At 41.5% G+C, this 20,569-nt stretch overlaps 1 protein-coding gene across 1 annotated transcript in view; it reads right to left on the minus strand.

Annotated features, from left to right (window-relative positions):
* rab36 (RAB36, member RAS oncogene family) overlaps positions 1–20,569 on the minus strand; it is a 57,239-nt gene that overhangs the window by 4,868 nt on the left and 31,802 nt on the right. The window contains exons 7-8 of the mRNA XM_059983224.1: positions 18,677–18,758; positions 12,263–12,353 (exon numbers count right to left, since the gene is read on the minus strand). Of these exons, the coding sequence (XP_059839207.1) occupies positions 12,263–12,353; positions 18,677–18,758 (173 nt within the window). The remainder of the gene's footprint in view (positions 1–12,262; positions 12,354–18,676; positions 18,759–20,569) is intronic.

Raw genomic sequence — 20,569 nt, forward strand, 5'->3', positions numbered from 1 at the left:
TGTATTTTCTATATCGGCACTGATTTTTTCCCCAAGACATGTTCATAGTGTCAAAAATGGTAGCACAAAGGGAGACCATTCCAGGCATTCCATTTATTTTTGGGAAAGAGCTACTATCCAATTAACCATACTCATCTACTTTACTCTTTTGCCACAATCCTACAAGGCTTTCTCCTTTAGTATTTCTGGTTTAAAACGTATTATGGAAACTGCCATTACCACTTTCTCAGGCATGTTCACCTCCGCAACATCAGCAACAGCATCGGCTGCTAAATCTCAATTCATACTATTAATTCTGGGTCTGGGCTCTTGCTCAACCTTACTCACCACTAATAGCCATGCTTTTAGCATTAGTGACTTAACTGACAATGAAATATGAGTTGGACGATCCACACCAGGTGAGCGTGAAAAGAGCTACTTTTTAATCAGGGCTGCAATCAAGATTTCAAAGGCAGAGTTTTGGGGTAGATTCTCATAGTTGAGGAACAACCAATAAACAAGAGGCATTGTGTAAGAAGAGCTAACTTTCAGTCAGGTCTGTATTCAAGATTTTAAAAAGCAGAGGTTTGAGCCAGTTTTCTCTGAGTTGGGCGGTGATCAAGATTTCAAAGGCAGAGCTTTGTGGCAAATTCTCTGAGTTGAGTAGTGACCAATCTGTAAGAGAGATTCATTAGAAAGGGCCAATAAAAATAGCACAGGTGGTAATGGAGTGGCCATTCTTGGAGCAGCCTTTGTTTTTGAGTTTAGACGAAATCAGGCTTGGGTGACATAGACTGCCTTGTAAGTTGCTCTCTCTGTGTTCTTAATTGTTTAATCCTCATCTATTATTGCCTAGTATAGTGAAGAGTAGTATAGGTAAATATAGGTAAAGAGGGCTGCAGTGTCAATAGGACATTCCTTAATCAAAGGAAGAAAGGCGAGGTTCTGTAGGTGCGACAGAGACAACTGAATAGTATGTTGCCTCCTTGGGGCCAGGATCAGGCATGTCTAAGTTTGTGTCCATGGTATTCTCAAGGGTAAGGGTGAGCAGCCAGAAGTCTTGCTACATATTGGCACCAATGACGTAGACAGACAAGGTGAGGAAGTCCTGAGGAGAGATTTTAGGGAACCAGGAAGAAAGCTGAGAAACAGGACCTCTGGCATAGTAATCTCTGGATTGCTGCCTGTGCCACATGCCAGTGAAGGTAAGAGTAGGATGACTTGGTAGATGAACATGTGACTGAGGAACTGGTGCAGCAGGTGGGGTTCAGATTTATGGATCATTGGGATCTCTTCTGGGGAAGGTATGACTTGTACAAAAGGAATGGGTTACATCTGATCCCGAGGGGGTCCATTATCCTTATAGGCAGGTTGGCTAGAGTTGTTTGGGTTGGTTTAAACTAATTTGACAGGGGAATGGGAGCTGGAGTGATAGTGCTGGCGATGAGAGAGTATAGGGAGTTAGGAAGGCAGTTAAGAAGAAGGACCGCAAAGGTAGTAATCTCGGGATTACTGCCTGTGCCACGCGACAGTGAGAGTAGGAATGGAATTAGGTGGAGGATGAATGCGTGGCTGTGGGATTGGAGCAGGGGGCAGGGATTCAAGTTTCTGGATCATTGGGACCTCTCCTGGGGCAGGCGTGACCTGTTCAAGAAGGACGGGTTACACTTCCTGGGGGGTGTAACCCAGGAGGGATCCTAGGGGGACCAATATCCTAGTGGGGAGGCTTGCTAGGGCTACAGGGCAGACTTTAAACTAGTAAGATGGGGGGGGGAATCAATTTGAGGAAACTATGGGAGAGGAGGTTAGTTCACCAGTAGAGCAAGTAAGTAGACAGTGTGTGAGGGAGGAAAGGCAGGTGATGGAGAAGGGATGCGCTTAGCCCGAAGATGTAGGGGTAGCCCAAAGATGTAGAAAGAAAAAGATAATAAATTTGAATGCATTGTTAGGGATGAAAAGAGAGGAGGAGGTGAAGAGTATCTTAAATGTATCTATTTTAATGCTAGGAGCATTGTAAGAAAGGTGGATGAGCTTAAAGCGTGGATTGATACCTGGAATTATGATGTAGTAGCTATTAGTGAAACATGGTTGCAGGAAGGGTGTGATTGGTAACTAAATATTCCTGGATTCAGTTGCTTCAGGTGTGATAGAGTAGGAGGGGCCAGAGGAGGAGGTGTTGCATTGCTTGTCCGAAAAAATCTTATGGCGGTGCTTTGGAAGGATAGATTAGAGAGCTCCTTTAGGGAGGCTATTTGGGTGGAATTGAGGAATGGGAAAGGTGTAGTAACACTGATAGGAGTGTATTATAGGCCACCTAATGGGGAGCATGAGTTGGAAGAGCAAATGTGTAAGGGGATAGCAGGTATTTGTAGTAAACACAAGGTGGTGATTGTGGGAGATTTTAATTTTCCACACGTAGACTGGGAAGCTCATTCTGTAAAAGGGTTGGATGGTTTAGAGTTTGTGAAATGTGTGCAGGATAGTTTTTTGCAACAATACATAGAAGTACCGACTAGAGATGGGGCAGTGTTGGATCTCCTGTTAGGGAATGCGATAGGTCAGCTGACAGATGTATGTGTTGGGGAGCACTTCGGGTCCAGTGATCACAGTAGCACTAGCTTCAATATAATTATGGAGAAGGACAGGACAGGACCTAGAGTTGAGATTTTTGATTGGAGAAAGGCTAACTTTGAGGAGATGTGAAGGGATTTAGAGAGAGTGGATTGGGTCAAGTTGTTTCATGGAAAGGATGTAATAGAGAAATGGAGGTCATTTAAGGGTGAAATTATGAGGGTACAGAATCTTTATGTTCCTGTTAGGTTGAAAGGAAAGGTTAAAAGTTTGAAAGCACCATGGTTTTCAAGGGATATTAGAAATTTGGTTCAGAAAAAGAGGGATGTCTACAATAGATATAGGCAGCATGGAGTAAAGGAATTGCTCGAGGTATATAAAGAATGTAAAAGGAATCTTAAGAAAGAGATTAGAAAAGCTAAAAGAAGATATGAGGTTGGTTTGGCAAATAAGGTGAAAGTAAATCCGAAAGGTTTCTACAGTTATATTAAAAGCAAGAGGACAGTGAGGGATAAAATTGGCCCCTTAGAGAATCAGTGTGGTCAGCTATGTGTGGAGCTGAGGGAGATGGGAGAGATTTTGAACGATTTCTTCTCTTCGGTATTCATTAAGGAGAAGGATACTGAATTGTGTAAGGTGTGGGAAACAAGTAAGGAATTTATGGAACCTATGACAATTAAAGAGGTGGAAGCACTGGCGCTTTTAAGAAATTTAAAAGTGAATAAATCTCCGGATTTCCTGACAGGATATTCCCCAGGACCTTGAGGGAAGTTTGTGTAGAAATAGCAGGAGCTCTGATGGAGATCTTTAAGATGTCATTAGAAACGGGGATTGTGCCGGAGGATTGGCATATTGCTCATGTGGTTCCATTGTTTAAAAAGGGTTCTAGAAGTAAGCCTAGCAATTATAGACCTGTCAGTTTGACATCAGTGGTGGGTAAATTAATGGGAAGTATTCATAGAGATAGTATTAATAATTATCTGGATAGACAGGATCTGATTAGGAATAGCCAGCATGGATTTGTGCATGGAAGGTCATGTTTGACAAACCTTAATGAATTTTTTGAAGAAGTTACGAGGAATGTTGACGAGGGTAAGGCAATGGATGTAGTCTATATGGACTTCAGCAAAGCCTCTGACAAAGTTCCACATGGAAGGTTAGTTAAGAAGGTTCAGTCGTTAGGTATTAATGCTGGAGTAATAAAATGGATTCAACAGTGGCTAGATGGGAGATGCCAGAGAGTAGTGGTGGATAATTGTTTATCAGGATGGAGGCCGGTGACTAGCGGGGTGCCTCAGGGATCTGTTTTGGGCCCAATGTTGTTTGTAATATACATAAATGATCTGGATGATGGGGTGGTAAATTGGATTAGTAAGTATGCCGATGATACTAAGGTAGGAGGTGTTGTGGATAATGAGGTGGGTTTTCAAAGTTTGCAGGGAGATTTATGCCGGATAGAAGAATGGACTGAACGTTGGCAGATTTAGTTTAATGCTGAGAAGTGTGAGGTTCTACATTTTGGCAGGAATAATCCAAATAGGGTAAATGGTAGGGCATTGAGGAATGCAGAGGAACAGAGAGATCTAGGAATAACAGTGCATAGTTCCCTGAAGGTGGAGTCTCATGTAGATAGGGTGGTGAAGAAGGCTTTTGGAATGCTGGCCTTTATAAATCAAAGCATTGAGTACAGAAGTTGGGATGTAATGTTAAAATTGTACAAGGCATTGGTAAGGCCAAATTTGGAATATTGTGTACAGTTCTGGTCACCGAATTATAGGAAAGATATCAATAAATTAGAGAGAGTGCAGAGACGATTTACTAGTATGTTACCTGGGTTTCAGCACTTAAGTTACAGAGAAAGGTTGCACAAGTTAGGTCTCTATTCATTGGAGCATAGAAGGTTGAGGGGGGATTTGATCGAGGTATTTAAAATTTTGAGAGGGATAGATGGAGTTGACGTGAATAGGCTGTTTCCATTGAGAGTAGGGGAGATTCAAACGAGAGGACATGATTTGAGAGTTAGGGGGCAGAAGTTTAAGGGAAACACGAGGGGGTATTTCTTTACTCAGAGAGTGATAGCTGTGTGGAATGAGTTTCCTGTAGAAGTAGTAGAGGCCAGTTCAGTTGTGTCATTTAAGGTAAAATTGTATAGGTATATGGACAGGAAAGGAGTGGAGGGTTATGGGCTGAGTGCGGGTAGGTGGGACTAGGTGAGATTAAGAGTTCGGCATGGACTAGGAGGGCCGAGATGGCCTGTTTCCGTGCTATGATTGTTATATGGTTATATGATGAGGTAGTTAGTTTACAGAGGCAATGTGTAGTGAGACTCCCAGCAAGGAGCCGCTGATGATAGGGCAAAATTGCTGTCAACAGGATGAGTTGCAACATAAAATGCAGACAAAATTGAAAAGAGTTGATACAGGACTGAAGGTGTTATATTTGAATGCATGCAGTATACAGAATAAGGTTAATGAGTGTTGCATAGTTACAGATTGGCATGGATGTTGTTGTAGGCAGCATTAAATCATGGCTGAAAGAATGTCCACGGCATACATTGTATTAAAAGGCAGAGGGGGTGGCGTGCCTCTGTTGGTAAAAAATTATTAGAAAGTGGTGACATAGGGTCAGAAGGTATGGAATTGTTGTGGATAGAGCTAAGGAACTGCAATGGTAAAAAGATCCTGCTGGGAGTTGTATATAGACACCAAAACAGTAGTAAGGATGTGGTCTACAAGTTACAATGGGTGACAATAAATATATGCCAAAAGGGCAAAGTTACAATAGTCATGGTATGCAGGCAGTTTGGGAAAATCAGGTTGGTGTTGGATTCCAAGTGGGGGAATTTCAAGAATACCTACGAGATGGCTTACTGGAGCAGCTCGAATAGTTGACCTACTAGAGGATCAGCTATTCTGAATTGGGTGTTGTGCAATGAACTGGAATTGATTAGAGAAGGGAAAGTCATCATAATATGATCAAATTCACTTTAAAATTAGAGGAGAATCTAAAGCTAGATATATCAGTATTATTGTGAAGTAAGGGGAATTACAGAGACACGAGAGAGGAGATGGCAGAATTGATTGGAAAAGAACACTGGCAGGGATGACGGCAGAGCAGCAATGGCTGGAATTTCTGGAAGCAATTCTGAAGGCATGGGATATATACATCCCAAAGAGGAAGAAATATTCTAAAGGCAAGATGACACAATCATGGCTAACAAGAGAAGTCAAAGCCAACATAAAGGCCAAAGGGAGGGAATATTATAGAATAAAAATTAGCAAGAAGTTAGAGGATTGGGAAGCTTTAAAATACCAACAGAAGTCAATTGAAAAGTTATTAGAAGGCAAAGATGAAATACGAAAAAAAGTTAACCAATAATATTAAGGTGGATACCAACAGATTCTTCAGATACATGAAGTGTAAAAGAGAGGCTAGCATAGGACCATTGGAAAACAATGCTGGAGAGTTAGTATGACCATAAGACATAGGAGCAGAATTAGGCAATTCAGCCCATCAAGTCTGCTCCGCCATTCCATCATGCTGATCCTGGATCCCACTCAACCCCACACTCCTGCCTTCTCATCATATCCTTTGGTGGCCTGACCGGACAGGAAACTATCAATTTCTGCCTTAATATTCCCATGGACTTGGCTGCCACCACAGTTTGTGGCAGAGCATTCCACAAACTTACTGGCAGTAATGGGGAACAAGGTAATGATGGATAAAATGAATAAGAGTTTTGCATCAGTCTTCACTGTGGAAGATACTAGCAGTATGGTGGAAGTTCTAGATATCAGGGATCATGAAATGTGTGAAGTTACCATTACTAGGGAGAAGGTTCTTGAGAAACTGAAAGGTCTTAAGGTAGATAAGTCACCTGGACCAGATGTTGTACACCCTAGGGTTCTGAAAGAGGTGGCTGAAAAAATTGTGGAGGCATTAGTAATGATCTTTCAAGAATCAGATTCTGGAATGGTTCCAGAAAACTGGAGAATTGTAAATTTCACTCCATTCTTCAAGGAGGGAGAGAGGCAGAAGAAAGGTCAGTTAGTCTGACCTCAGTGGTTGGGAAGATGTTGGAGTTGATTCAGGGTTTTTGGAGGCACGTGATAAAATTGCAAATGTCACTCAACTCTTCAAAAAGGGAGAGAGACCAGTTAGTCTGTCCTCAGTGGTTGGAAAGATGTTGGAGTCGATTGTTAAGGATGTGATTTTGGGGTGCTTGGAGGTACATGACAAAATAGGCTATAGAAATGGTTTCTCTCAAGGGAAAAATCTTGCCTGACAAATAGGTATACAAGATATTAAGAGAAATAGATAGGGTGGGCAGCCAGTGCCTCTTCCCCAAGGCACCACTGCTCAATACAAGAGGACATGGCTTTAAGGTAAGGGGTGGGAAGTTCAACTGGGATATTAGAGGAAGGTTTTTTACTCAGAGAGTGGTTGGTGCATGGAATGCACTGCCTGAATCAGTGGTGGAGGCAGATACACTAGTGAAATTTAAGAGACTACTAGACAGGTATATGGAGGAATTTAAGGTGGAGGGTTATATGGGAGGCAGGGTCAAAGGGTCGGCACAACATTGTGGCCCAAAGGGTCTGTACTGTGCTATATTGTTCTATGTTCCAAATATGTTGAAATTCTTTGAAGAATTAACAAGCAGGATAGACAAAGAAGAATCAGTTGATGTTGTGTACTTGGATTTTCAGAAGGCCTTTGATCAGATGCCACACGTGAGGCTGCTTAATAAGCTACATGGTATTACCGGAAAGGTTCTAGCATGGATAAAGCAGTGGCTGATTGGCAGGAGGCAAAGAGTGAGAATAAAGGGAGCCTTTACTGGTTGCTGCCAGTGACTAGTGGTGTTCCAAAGGGGTCTGTGTTGGGACTTGAATTGACTTTATTACTTACATCCTTCATGTACATAAGGAGTAAAAATCTTTTTGTTGCATCTCTGTCTAAATGTGCAATGTGCAATTTATAGTCATTTAATAACTACTATGTACAACAGGGCAGTCAATATAACATACAAATACAATTATATCAACATGAATTAATCAGTTTGACAGCCTGATGTAAGAAGCAGTCCTGAACCAGTTGGTCCTGGCTTTTATGCTACAGTACTGTTTCCTGGATGGTAGCAGCTGGAACAGTTTGTGGTTGGGGTGACTTGGGTCTTCAATGATCCTTCGGGCCCTTTTTACACACCTGTCTCTGTAAACGTCCTGAACAATGGGAAGTTCACATCTACAGATGCACTGGGCTGTCCGCACCACTCTCTGCAGAGCTCTGTGATTGAGGAAAGTACAGTTCCCGTACCAGGCAGAGATGCAGCCAGTCAGGTGCTCTCAATTGTGTCCCTGTAGAAAGTTCTTAGGATTTGGGGGCCCATACCAAACCTCTTCAACCATCTGAGGTGAAAGAGGTTCTGTTCTGCTTTCTTCACCACACAGCCAGTATATACAGACCTCATGAGATCCTTGGTGATGTGTATGTCGAGGAACTTAAAGCTGTTCACCCTCTCAACTCTAGATCCATTGATGTCAATAGTGGTTAAGCCTATCTCCATTCCTCCTGCAGTCCACAACCAGCTCCTTAGTTTTTGTGGCATTGAGGGAGAGGTTGTTTTCTTGACATCACTATGTCAGGGTGATAACTTCTCTCTAGATCGCCTCATTATTATTTGAGATTAGGCCAATCAATGTAGTATCGTCAGCAAATTTAATCAGCAGATTGGAGCTGTGGGTGGCAACACAGTCATACGTTATACAGAGAGTAAAGGAGGGGGCTTAGGACACAGCACTAAGGGGCAGTGGTGAGAGAGCCCCACTCTTAACACCTGCCAGTGATCTGACAGGAAAAAATGAATCAGCCATGATGAAACGGTGGAGCCAACTTGGTAGGCCAAATGGCTTAATTTTGCTACTACATCTAATGGTCTTATAAGTAAAGAATGTTCTTTAAAGTTTAAACTATTATTTTCAGAATTCTGAATGCCTCAACTTTTCCGTAGAGATAATTTCTGGACCAATCAATCCCAATTTATACACACTTTTCTAATTCTCGCCTTTGTCTTAACTTTGATTTTATTCATTCCTTCAATGTGAGGAAATTATTATTCCTAAAGAATAATATTTGTAATGATTCAGTGCTGAAGATGAGGAACATTAATGAGCAATTAGTATTAATAATATAGATGAACTTGTTAAGAAATTTCTCCAATATCATCCCTCAGAGAAAGATGTATTATTGCATTCTGTTCTAGATTAAATTGATGACTTCGTGAATCATTATTCTTCTTAAATTATTGATTTAAATTATTGCACAGGGAGCTTAAGTACTACTGTGCAGGCATAGATATTTATCTGATGTGATGTGAAGCCTAACAATATGTACAGGTCATATTTTCATAGAACAACATTATTCTAAAACCACGAGTCCTATTTGTTCATCCGAAATTCAGAAGGCTGAACCCTAACCCGCATTCAGTCTCTTGAATACTCGTGTTTGTTGACCTACACTGACTTCCAGTATAGCAGCCCTTTAAGTTTAAAATTGGTGTTCAATTCTCCTCCACAGCTTTTCCTCTCTCTGACTTTATAATTTATATGGTTTCTGCTTCCTCCAGTTTTGGCCTCCACTACATTTTGATTTTCATTTGTCCTGAGATCATGCTTTTGAACCTCCTCTGGACCCTCTCCAATGCTAGCACATTCTTTCTTAAATGTGGAATCCAAAACTGCTCACAGTACTCCAAATGTGGTCTTGCCTCAGCATTATATCCTTGCTTTTATAGTCTTGTCCTCCTGAACTGAATGCTCACGTTGCACTTGCCTTTCTTACTACCAACTCAACCTGTATATTAACATATAGGGAATCCTACACTAGGATTCTCAAATCCCCTTCCACCTCCAATTTCTGAATTTGCTCTGTGTTTAGAAAATAGTTTACGCTTTTATTGCTTCTACTGAAGTGCATGACCATACACTACACTATATTCCATCTGCCTCTCTTTTGCCATTCTCCTAATCTGTCTAAGTTCTTCTGTAGGCTTCCCGCTTCCTAATATTACCTGCCCCTCCACCTATCACCTATGATCTGTAAACTTGGCCACCTCAAAGGGTTAGGATGCAACTCTTTCTCTTTGGGCAATAACATGACAAACGAGCAAAAGCATGGTTCCAGAGTGCCAAAATAATGAGCCTCACATGCGTGTACAACATTAGAAGAGTTTGTGAGGGATACAGGCAGAAACCCAGCATCAGCTTTCAATGAGTCTCACACGTGTACAACAGAGGCAGAGTTGCAGAGGGATACTGGCAGGAACCCAGCATCAGCTTGCAATGAGTCATTCAAAAGCACTCTCTGAATGACTGAAAAGAACACAGCTTTTAATACATCAGGGAGAAAGACGTTTAGTGACACAATGTTCTTTTGGGGATTACTTTATACAGTTACTGAGCACCGGTCATGTAATTTGTCAATTAATTTAATTTCAAAGCAAGCACATAACATTTTCCATCTCTTATATGCTGAAATTACTCTGTCCAAATATGTGTTAATTTCCTTCAAAATAATTTACTTGGGCAAAATCCTAATAAATAGTTTCTTCTGGTTACTTATTCACTTATGGTAAATAGATAAGAGTATGGTGTATAAATAAACTACTGGAAGAAATCTGTCTTGAGGTAGTAAATTAAGAGAATGACATTTTATAATGCAGAGAAGGTGCATTGGGGAAGAGAGAAGAAAAGCATCTCAGGTTTAAGACTTGTGGTGAATTGGGGTGGGAAAAGTTTTCTATAAATTGACTCAGGATCGAGCCTACTCTTACCCCAACTTGGAGTGCTAAGGACAAATGTTGGAGATTCCAGCCAGTTCAGGAACAAAGCAAGTGGTCGTTGAACATTCATAGATAAGTAATTTATGAATGTCTCCTACATTAACCTAGATAGAAGAACAATGGAACCCTCAAAGAAATGGTATAAACATGGGTTCCTGAAGTTAATTTTATTTTTATCTTTTTTATTTAGAGATACAGTGCAGAATAGGCCCTTTGAGCTGTACTGCCACACAACCCACGACAATCCCAATTCTGTTCTAAACTAATCATTGGACAATTTACAATGACTTTGGACTGTGGGAGGAACCCAGTGGATCTGGAGAAAGCCTATGCATAGAGGGTGTGGAATGGGCTGCCGGTGATGGTGGTGGAGGCGGATACGATAGGGTCTTTTAAGAGACTCCTGGACAGGTACATGGAGCTTAGAAAAATAGAGGGCTTTAGGTAACCCTAGGCAATTTCTAAGGTAAGGATAGTTTTGTGGGCTGAAGGGCCTGTATTGTGCTGTAGGTTTTCTAAGTTTCTATTCCACAGGGAGGATGTAAAGGACTCCTTACAGAGGATGATAGGATTGAACTCTGAGCTCTGACACCCCGAGATGTAATAGCATCATGCTAACCACTACGTTACCATGGCACCCAATGGTGGGGTCTGGGAGAATTGCTCTGGAATTTCAGATTTTCTTGATACATTTTCTTTGTAAACGAGGGACTGATGAATCTAACACCATGATGTTCTAAATTCAAAGGTTCATGCTGCAGAGGAGGGATTTCATTCTCCAGAAACCTGGAAAATTGAGCTTTTTTTGGGTTAATCAAATTTTAATCACACTTCGCTATGTGATAGTAAATGACATTCCTAATATTTCCTATGTGTGAATGCAGAAGTGTGAGTATGAATGAATGGATGAAGAAGCATGTGCAAGTGAGTGAGCACATGTCAGAGAGCAAGCACCTGTCTGCAAGAGCGTAGGTACATGAGGGAGTGCAAGTGAGGGAATGCACATGCATGAGGGAGGAGCATGATCAAGTGGCTGAGTGAGAGCAAATGTAAATATTTCAGCACAAAATGTACAATTATTTATTTATAGAGCACTTTTCATACAGACAGTGTAGTTCAAAGTGCTTTGCAATGAGATAAAGTGCACATCAAAATAAAAAAATAAAATAAAAATAAACATGAAAATAAAAGACAAAAAGATGTTAGTTAAAAACAAAGTTCCAAAACATAGATTTTGAGCTGGCAATTAAAGGTGTCAACTGAGCCTGCATCCTTTATAATTTTAGGTTTGGATTCCAGAGTTTAGGAATGAGGTTCAAAAAGCTGACCTGCTAATTATCTTTTCAGGAAGACAATAAGAGGCATTGATCGTGTGGATAGTCAGAGGCTTTTTCCCAGGGCTGAGGTGGCTGCCACAAGCGGACACAGATTTAAGATGCTTGGGAGTAGGTACAGAGGAGATGTCAAGGGTAAGACTTTTTTTTAATGCAGAGAGTGGTGAGTGTGTGGAATGGGCTGCCGGCAATGGTGGTGGAGGCGGATCCGATAGGGTCTTTTTAGAGCCTTTTGTGTAGATACATGGAGCTTAGAAAAATAGAGGGCTACAGATAACTCTAGTAATTTCTAAGGTAGGGGCATGTTCGGCACAACTTTGTGGGTCGAAGGGACCTGTATTGTGCTGTAGGTTTTCTATGTTTCTATTATTTAAATTTAAGAGACCAGCGGAAGATGATCTGAGAGGTAGAGCAGGATTAGAAAATGTAAACAACTCTGGGATATACTCTGGTCCCAAACTATGAAGAACAGCATGCAGATGTGTGTGAGAGAAACTGCGCTCACAGTTGGAGAGGTGTAGCAGCAGTTGCTTACCTGTTTTAGAAGACACAGACCAATACTCTGCTTGCATCTCATTCGCTACTTTAATAGCATCAGCTTCTGTTCTGTCACATTCAGCTTGGGACTGATTGATAAACACACAATGTTAGAGTGCTGGATTTCTGAATGCTGCAGCTTTTATACTTCTTCAGCTACCAGAGCTTAATCATCTTCCACATCAATGTGAAATGAACTTCTGCTTAGATATGAAAACTGCCTCAAGAGCTCAAACTTCTGATGCTTACCAGAAGAAAAAAAAAGCATACGAACTGTAATGAAACAAACTAGATTCATACACTTCCAATTATCAATATGTGTGGCCACTTTTACAGCATTATAATAGAAATTGCATCTCATGATTTGATTTTTACACACCAACTAAGATTTTAAGATGGGCAAAATAATAGAATTGTTAAGTGATTTAAACTACTTTACAAAATTATTAAACATTTTTTTTCATTAGTTACAATATTCAATTATTCTTCCTGGGAGCTCAATGAAGTATAATTGATTTAGAATAAAAACAGAACATATTGGAAACACTCGGCAGGTCATTCAGTCCTTGTGGGAAGAGATAGAGAGGAGAAGATCACTTTCAAGTGGTCTCACCAGAGTAAAGATCTAGTGAGGTCAGTTGAGCCAAGGATGACTAAAGAACCAAGTGAATTAAAGTGCAGCAGGCCCGGATAGAATTAAGAAGGGAACTTAGATTTTCTAAGGATAATGAAATTGTACTCTTTCTGATGAAAGGTCTTTGAACTACAACGTTAATCTTGTTTCTCTCTCAACAAATCCTGCCTGATCTGTTGAGTATTTCTTTTGCAGTTTCAGACTTTCAATACCTGCATTTTTTTTTATTTTCAAAGATTTACATGAACATTGAGTAAAGTAGAATCACTTTAGGGAAAATGTAAAGTGCTTGGACAGGCTATAGAAGAGATTTTCATAATATTCATTTACAGCAGGGGTTTGCAACCTGGGCTTCATGGACCCCTTGCTTAACGGTAGGTGTCAATGGCTTAAAGATGCTGATTTACAGCATGATGTAATTTATTTCTTATCCTTTTGATCACATTATTATTCCATCCCTGGTGCTGAGGTACCTTCCTGAACCTTTAGTTTAGGGACTTGCACAGTACTGGTAGACAAGGTTTCCAGCATCTTGATCCAGAGATGATGAGAAACAGCAAAAGATTTCTATGTCAGGATGATTAGCACCTTGGAGGGAAACTTGCAGGAAGGTGCAAGTGTGTTTTTTTTTATCTGGACATTGTTTGCAGGTTTCTGTAAACTAAGAGAAATGTTTCAATGTTAAAATGTGAGTAATTCCATGAAAGGCCACTTGTAGTCATTCCACTAGAGTAGATCTTGCTACCAGACTGCAGTCTATAGGCTCTTACAGCCAAGGTACAATCAACCAAATCCAAGCCTTTACAGGACTTTGCAACCCATGTGAACAGAACCAGCCATCCCACACCAATCAGTCTGGAGGATTGTTAATGAGCTGCATAGAGTATGAACTGTGATCGATGAATGATGGAATATAGTGTAGGGAAGTGTATGGTCATGCACTTTCGTAGAAGGAATAATGGGGAGAAAATAAAAAAATCTGAGGTGCAAAGGGTCTTAGAGTTAACTTACAGGCTGAGTTGGTAGTAAGGAAGGCAAATGCAATATTAGCATTCATTTTGAGATGATTAACACATAAAAGCAAGAAGGTAATGCTAAGGCTTTATAAGGCATCAGTCAGATAGCACTTGTACTGTGAGCAGTTTTGGACATCTTATCCAGATGTGCTGGCATTGGAGAAATTCCAGAGAAGGTTCACGGGAATTATCCTGGGAATGACAATATTAACATATGAAGAGTGACTGTTGGTTCTGGGCCTGTACTCGCTGGACAGGGGATCTCAATGAAACCTATCCAATATTGAAAGGTCTTGATAGAGGTGTATGGAGAGTCTAGGACTAGAAGGCACAGTCTCAGAATAAAGAGGCATTCATTTAGAACAGACATGAGAGGAATTTCTTTAGCTTGAGGGTGGTGAAATTGTGGAATTAATTGTCACAGATGTCCGTGGAGGCCAAGACATTGGGTATATTTCAAGCAGAGGTTGATAGGTTCTTAATTAGTCAGGGCATCAAAGGGTATGAGGTGAAGGCAGGAGAATGGGGTTGAGAGGGATAATAATTCAGCCATGATGGAATGGCAGAGCAGACTCGATGGGCTGAATAGCCTAATTTTGCTCCTTTATCTTAGGGACTAACAGTTACTTGGGTACAAAACAGAATGGAGGGGAATAAAAGGTTGGTTCATGAAATAAAGAGAGAAAATATATTATCTGAATAATTAAGAAATGAGATTCCACAGTTGTGAAAATTAATTTTTATTATCAGAGTGGATGCTTGGCAGTAACTGGTTAGAAATGTGCTTGGATTAGAATAGATGTTTCACCTGTGCCTGCCATGCAAATACTTAAAACTCAAACTATTCTGAACACAAAGTACACTGCAGATGCTGTGGTCAAATCAACATGTACAAACAAGCTGGAGGAACTCAGCAGGTTGGGCAGCATCCGTGGAAATGAGCAGTCAACATTTCGGGCCCAGACCCTTCATCAGGACTGAAGGAGAAGGGGGCAGGGGCCCTATAAAGAAGGTGGGGGGAGGGTGGGAAGGAGACAGCTGGTAGGTGCCAGCTGAAAAACCAATCAGAGGAAAGATCAAGGGGTGGGGGAGGGGAAGGAGGGAGGAGATAGGCAGGAAAGGTGAAGGAGGAATGTCAGGGGAAAGCAATGTGTAGTAGAAGACAGAATCATGAGAGAGGTGGACCTCCGCTCCGTCCGTCACAACAGACAGGATCTCCCAGTTGCCACCCACTTGAACTCTGCTTCACGTTCCCATTTAGATATATCCATACATGGCCTCCTCTCCTGTCATGATGAGGCCAAACTCAGGTTGGAGGACCAACACCTCATATACCGTCTGGGTAGTCTCCAGTCCCTTGGTATGAACATCGAATTCTCCAACTTCCGGTAATTCCCTCCCTCTCCCTTCCCCCATCCCACTTTCACTCTGCCTCCTCTTCCAGCTGCCTATCACCTCTCTCATGATTCTGCCTTCTTCTACTACCCATTGTGCTTTCCTCTTACATTTCTTCTTCACCTTTCCTGCCTATCCCCTCGCTGCTTCCCCTCCCCCACCCCTTGATCTTTCCTCTGACTGGTTTTTCACCTGGCACCTACCAACCTTTTCCTTCCCACCCTCCGTCCACCTTCTTTCTTCAGTCCTGATGAAGGGTCTCGGCCTGAAACATTGACTGCTCGTTTCCACGAATGCCGCCTGACCTGCTGGGTTCCTCCAGCTTGTTTGTATGTGTTGATCAAACTATTCTGTGTTTGCAAATAGCTAATCAGATGGTAAATGCTACTTCCAGTAAACTTCCAGAGAAAGATGGATTGCTGCTTCTGCATATTTTGGTTATTTTGTACATGTGAGCTTAGCAGCCCATCTGTCCAATTTACACATAAATAAATATGTGCACCACATTATTTCAAAGCAAAATTCCTGGGGTACTGCTATGAACCTCGAATGGATGCTACAAATAAATAAATAAATAAATATATCACGGGGGATTTCAGTATGCAGGTAGATTGGGAAAATCAGGTTGGTGCTGGATTCCAGGAAGGAGAATTTCTAGAGTGCCTACAAGATGGGTTTTTAGAGCAACTTGTGGTTGACCCCACTGGGGGATCAACTATTCTGGACTGGGTGTAGTGCAATGAACCAGAATTGATTAGAAAGATTAAGGTAAAAGAACCCTTAGGGAAAAGTGATCAGAATATAATCAAATTTACTCTGAACTTTGAGAAGGAAAAGCTAAAGTCAGGTGTACCAGTATTACAGTGGAGTAAAGGGAATTATAGAGGCACAAGAGAAGCGGTGGCCAGAATTGACTGGAAAAGATCACTGGCGGGGATGACAGTAGAGCAGCAATGGTTGGAAATTCTGGAAGCAATTCAGAAGGCACAGAATATAAACATCTCAGAGGAAGAAATATTTAAAGGCAAGATGACACAACCATGGCTAACAAAAATAGTCAAAGCCAACATAAGAGCCAAAGTGAGAGTATATAATAGAGCAAAAATTAGTGGGAAGTTAGAGGATTGGTAAGCTTTTAAATACAAACAAAAGGCAACTAAACAGTCATTAAGAAGGTAAAGATGGAATGCGAAAGAATATTAAAGAGGATACCAAAAGTTTGTTCAGATAAAAAAAAGTGTAAAAGAGAGGTAAGTGTGAATCTCAGACTGCTGGAAAACATTGCCAGAGAGACAGTAATTGGGAAATGGCAAATGAACTGAAGAAGGATTTTGCGTCAGTCTTCACTGTGGAAGAAACTAGCAGTATGGTTCTAGCAGTTCTAGGTGTCAGGGGGTCATGAAGTGTGTGAAGTTACCATAACTAGAGAGAAGGTTTTTGGTAAACTGAAAGGTCTGAAGGTAGATAAGTCACCTGCACCAGATGGTGTACACCCCAGGTTTTTGAAAGAGGTGGCTGAAGAGATTATAGAAACATTTTTAATGATCTTTCAAGAATCACTAGATTCCAGAATGGTTCCAGAAGACTGTCACTCCACACTTCAAGAAAAAGAGGCAGAAGAAAGGAAACTATAGGTCTGTTAGCCTGACCTCAGTAGTTGGGAAGATGTTAGAGTCTATTATTAAGGCTGAGGTCTCAGGGTCCTTGGAGGCACCTGATAAAATAGGCTACAGTCAGTATGAGTCTGCTTAACAAGCTGCGAGCCCATGGTGTTACAGAAAAGATTCTAGCATGGATGAAGCAGTGGCTGATTGGCAGGAGGCACAGAGTGGGAATAAAGGGAGCCTTTTCTTGCTGGCTGCTGGTGACGAGTGGTGTTGGCTCTGTGTTGGTACTGAATCTCTTTACGTTATATGTCAATGATTTGGATAATGGCATGATGCTTTGTTGCAAACTTTGCAGCTGATATGAAGATAGGTGGAGGAGTAAGTAGTTTTGAGGAAGTACAGAAACACAGCTTAGGAGAATGGGCAAAGAAATGGAAGATGAAATATAGTGTTGGGAAATGTATGGTCATGCACTTTGGTAAAAGAAATGAAAGGGTTTACTATTTTCTAAATGGAGAGAAAATTCAAAAAGCTGAGGTGCATGATTCCGTAAAGGTTAATTTGTAGCTTGAGTCTGTGGTGAGGAAGGCAAATGCAATGATAGCATTTATATCAAGAAGACTAGAATATAAAAGCAAGGATGTAACGTTGAGACTTTATAAAGCTCTGGAGAAGCCTCACTTGGAGCATTGTGAGCAGTTTTGGCCCCTTATCTTAGAAAGGATGCGCTGAAACCGGAGAGGGTTCAAAGGGGGCTCATGAAAATGATTCTAGGATCTGAATGGCCTCAGAATAGAGGGCGTCCTTTTCGAACATAGATGAGGAGAAATTTCATCAGCCAGAGAGTGGTAAACCTGTGGAATTAATTGCCACAGGCAGCTGTGGAGGCCAAGTCTTTATGTACACTAAGACAGAGGCTGATAGACTCTTGATTGGTCAGGGCATGAAGGAATACAGGAAGAAGGCAGGAGATTGGGGTTGAAAGGGAAAATAGATCAGCTATGATGAAATGGCGGAGCAGACTGGATAGCCAAATGGCCTAATTCTATTCCATTCCTATGTTTTATCACACGCACACACGCACACACACACACCAATCAATTTCGTTATTGAATCCAAATCAGTGATGGCATAAATAATTCTGGCAGTCAAACTGCATAACCCTCAAAACACAGGTGTCATTTCCCATTCCTGTTCAATATACTGCTGGAACTGTGCCATCTTTGCGTCCTCATACTAACATAAGCAGAGCTAGTATTGACAGAATGCAAGGGAATAAATATTGCTATCTGATAGTACTGTTACTTGCATTGCCCAAAAAATTCAAGCAACAATGAAATGTATCAATAGCATGAAAAATTAACCCAGCAAGCATATGAAATTGAGTAATGAACTTGTGTATGGACATTGATCCCTTAACAGCCTGTCTGAAGACCATTTTGCTGCTGATGCTTGTCCAGTTAAGGTTATGTGAACTTCAAAACATCAGATTGGTGTTAAACCATGATCTGCTTACTCAGCATACTTACAAAGGAACTTATGCTAATACCAATTAGGTTTTTAATAAGACTGCATTTAATATGTTTTGCATCAGAAAGGTATGCATGTCCTGCAGACATCATACTGGAGACCAGCACTTGTAGCACCCAAACAATTATGACCCAAGCCTTCCTTCATAATCAAGCGATACCACAAATTAGGAGAATAAACTGTAATTCATTGAATATCAAATTAATTGCCGAGGAAAAAATATTACTTACTAATAAATCCTTCTTAGATCCAACAAGAAATATGGAATTTAAACCTGGATCATTTTCTTTCAGTGCATCCTCTAACCACTGCCTGCCACAGGAACAAATACTATTAAACTTGAGAAGGTTAGCAAAAGAGGCAAGCAAAGTTTTTTATCAATACTTTTTTTTAAAAACAGTATGCCAAAGCAGTGCAACACAAGATTGAATGAGTCCCCGAACAAAAGATTTTTTGCAAGGCTAGTAAAAAAAAAGTCCTCCTTCTTCAAAGAAAGGGGCTTCCCTTCCTGTACGATCAATACTGCCCTCAACTGCATCTTTTCTATTTCACGCTGCCTGCTTTCACCCCATCCTCCCACCACCCTATGAGGGAAAGGGTTCCTCTTGTTCTAACACCCTACCAGCCTCTGCATCCAGCACACAAGTCTCTGGAACTCCCACCATCTCCAACAGAATCTCACCACTGAGCACATCTTTCCCTCCCCTCCCCCACTTTCTGCTTTCCGCAGGGATCGCTCCCTACACAATCCTCTTATCCATTCATCCCTCCTCACTGACCTCCCTCCTAGCACTTACGCTTGCAAGTGGAACAAGTGCTACACCTGCCCCTACATGTGCTCCCTCACTACAATTCAGGGCCCCAAACAGTCCTTCCAGATGAGGTGACACTTCACCAGTGAGTCTGTTGGGGTCATATACCATATTCAGTGCTCCCGGTGTGGCCTCCTGTATATCAGTGAGACCTGACATAAACTTGGAGACCACCGTCAAGCACCTACACTCTGTCCTTCAGAAAAAGTGGGATCTTCCGGTCGCCACCCATTTGAATTCCACTTCCCATTCCGAATAGTCTATCCATGGCCTTCTCCACTGTCACTGTCCACTGTCATGGACTCTCTGACGGTGATGTCTGAAAAGAGGATGCTGTCCAAGTTGCATGCCATCTTGGACAATGACTCCCATCCACTCCATAATGTACTGGCTAGGCAAAGGAGTACTTTCAGTGCTCATTCCACCAAGATGTAACTGAGCATCATAGGAAGTCATTCCTACCTGTGGCCATCAAACTTTACAACTCCTCCCTCGGACTGTCAGACACCCTAAGCCAATAGGCTGGTCCTGGACTTATTTCCCCCGGCATGATTAACATTATTATTTAATTATTTATTGTTTTATATTGCTGTATTTCTTCACTATTCTTGGTTGGTGTGGCTGTAACGAAACCCAATTTCCCTCGGGATCAATAAAGTATGTCTGTCTGTCTGTATGATGAGGCCACACTTAGGTTGGTGGAACAACACCTTACATTCCAACTGGGTGGCCTCCAACCTGATGTCATGAACATCAATTTCTCAAACTTCCAGTATTGTCTCCCCCTCACCATTCCCCATCCCCCTTTCCCTCTCTCACCTTATCTCCTTGCTGCTCATTGTCTCCCTCTGGTGCTCCTCCCTGCTTTTCTTTCTTCCAAGGCCCTCTTCTGTCAGACTCCCTTTCTCCAGCTCTGTATCTCTTACACCTATCAACTTCCAAGCTCTTTACTTCATCCCTCCCCCTTCAGGTTTCACCTTTCACCCTGTGTTTCTCTCCCTTCTCCCACCTTTTAAATCTACTCCTCAGCTTCTTTTCCCAGTCTTGTCAAAGGGTCTCTGCACAAAATGTTGGCTATGCTCTTTTCCGTAGATGCTGCCTGGCCTGCTAAGTTCCACCAGCATTTTGTGCATGTTGCTTGATAAAAGTGATTTTGGATTGCGATGCAATTGAACGCTTAGGCTCAGAAATATAAACAATCTTAATTTGTTCTCATTGCAAAATGAGGCACAACAAATTGACCTGTTGCCATTCAAGATTATGAGAAGGATTAATGAACTGATCAACTCTGTCATGGAAACAAATTGACAC

The sequence above is a fragment of the Hypanus sabinus genome, chromosome 10, assembly GCF_030144855.1.
Source record: "Hypanus sabinus isolate sHypSab1 chromosome 10, sHypSab1.hap1, whole genome shotgun sequence".
Lineage (NCBI taxonomy): Eukaryota > Metazoa > Chordata > Chondrichthyes > Myliobatiformes > Dasyatidae > Hypanus > Hypanus sabinus.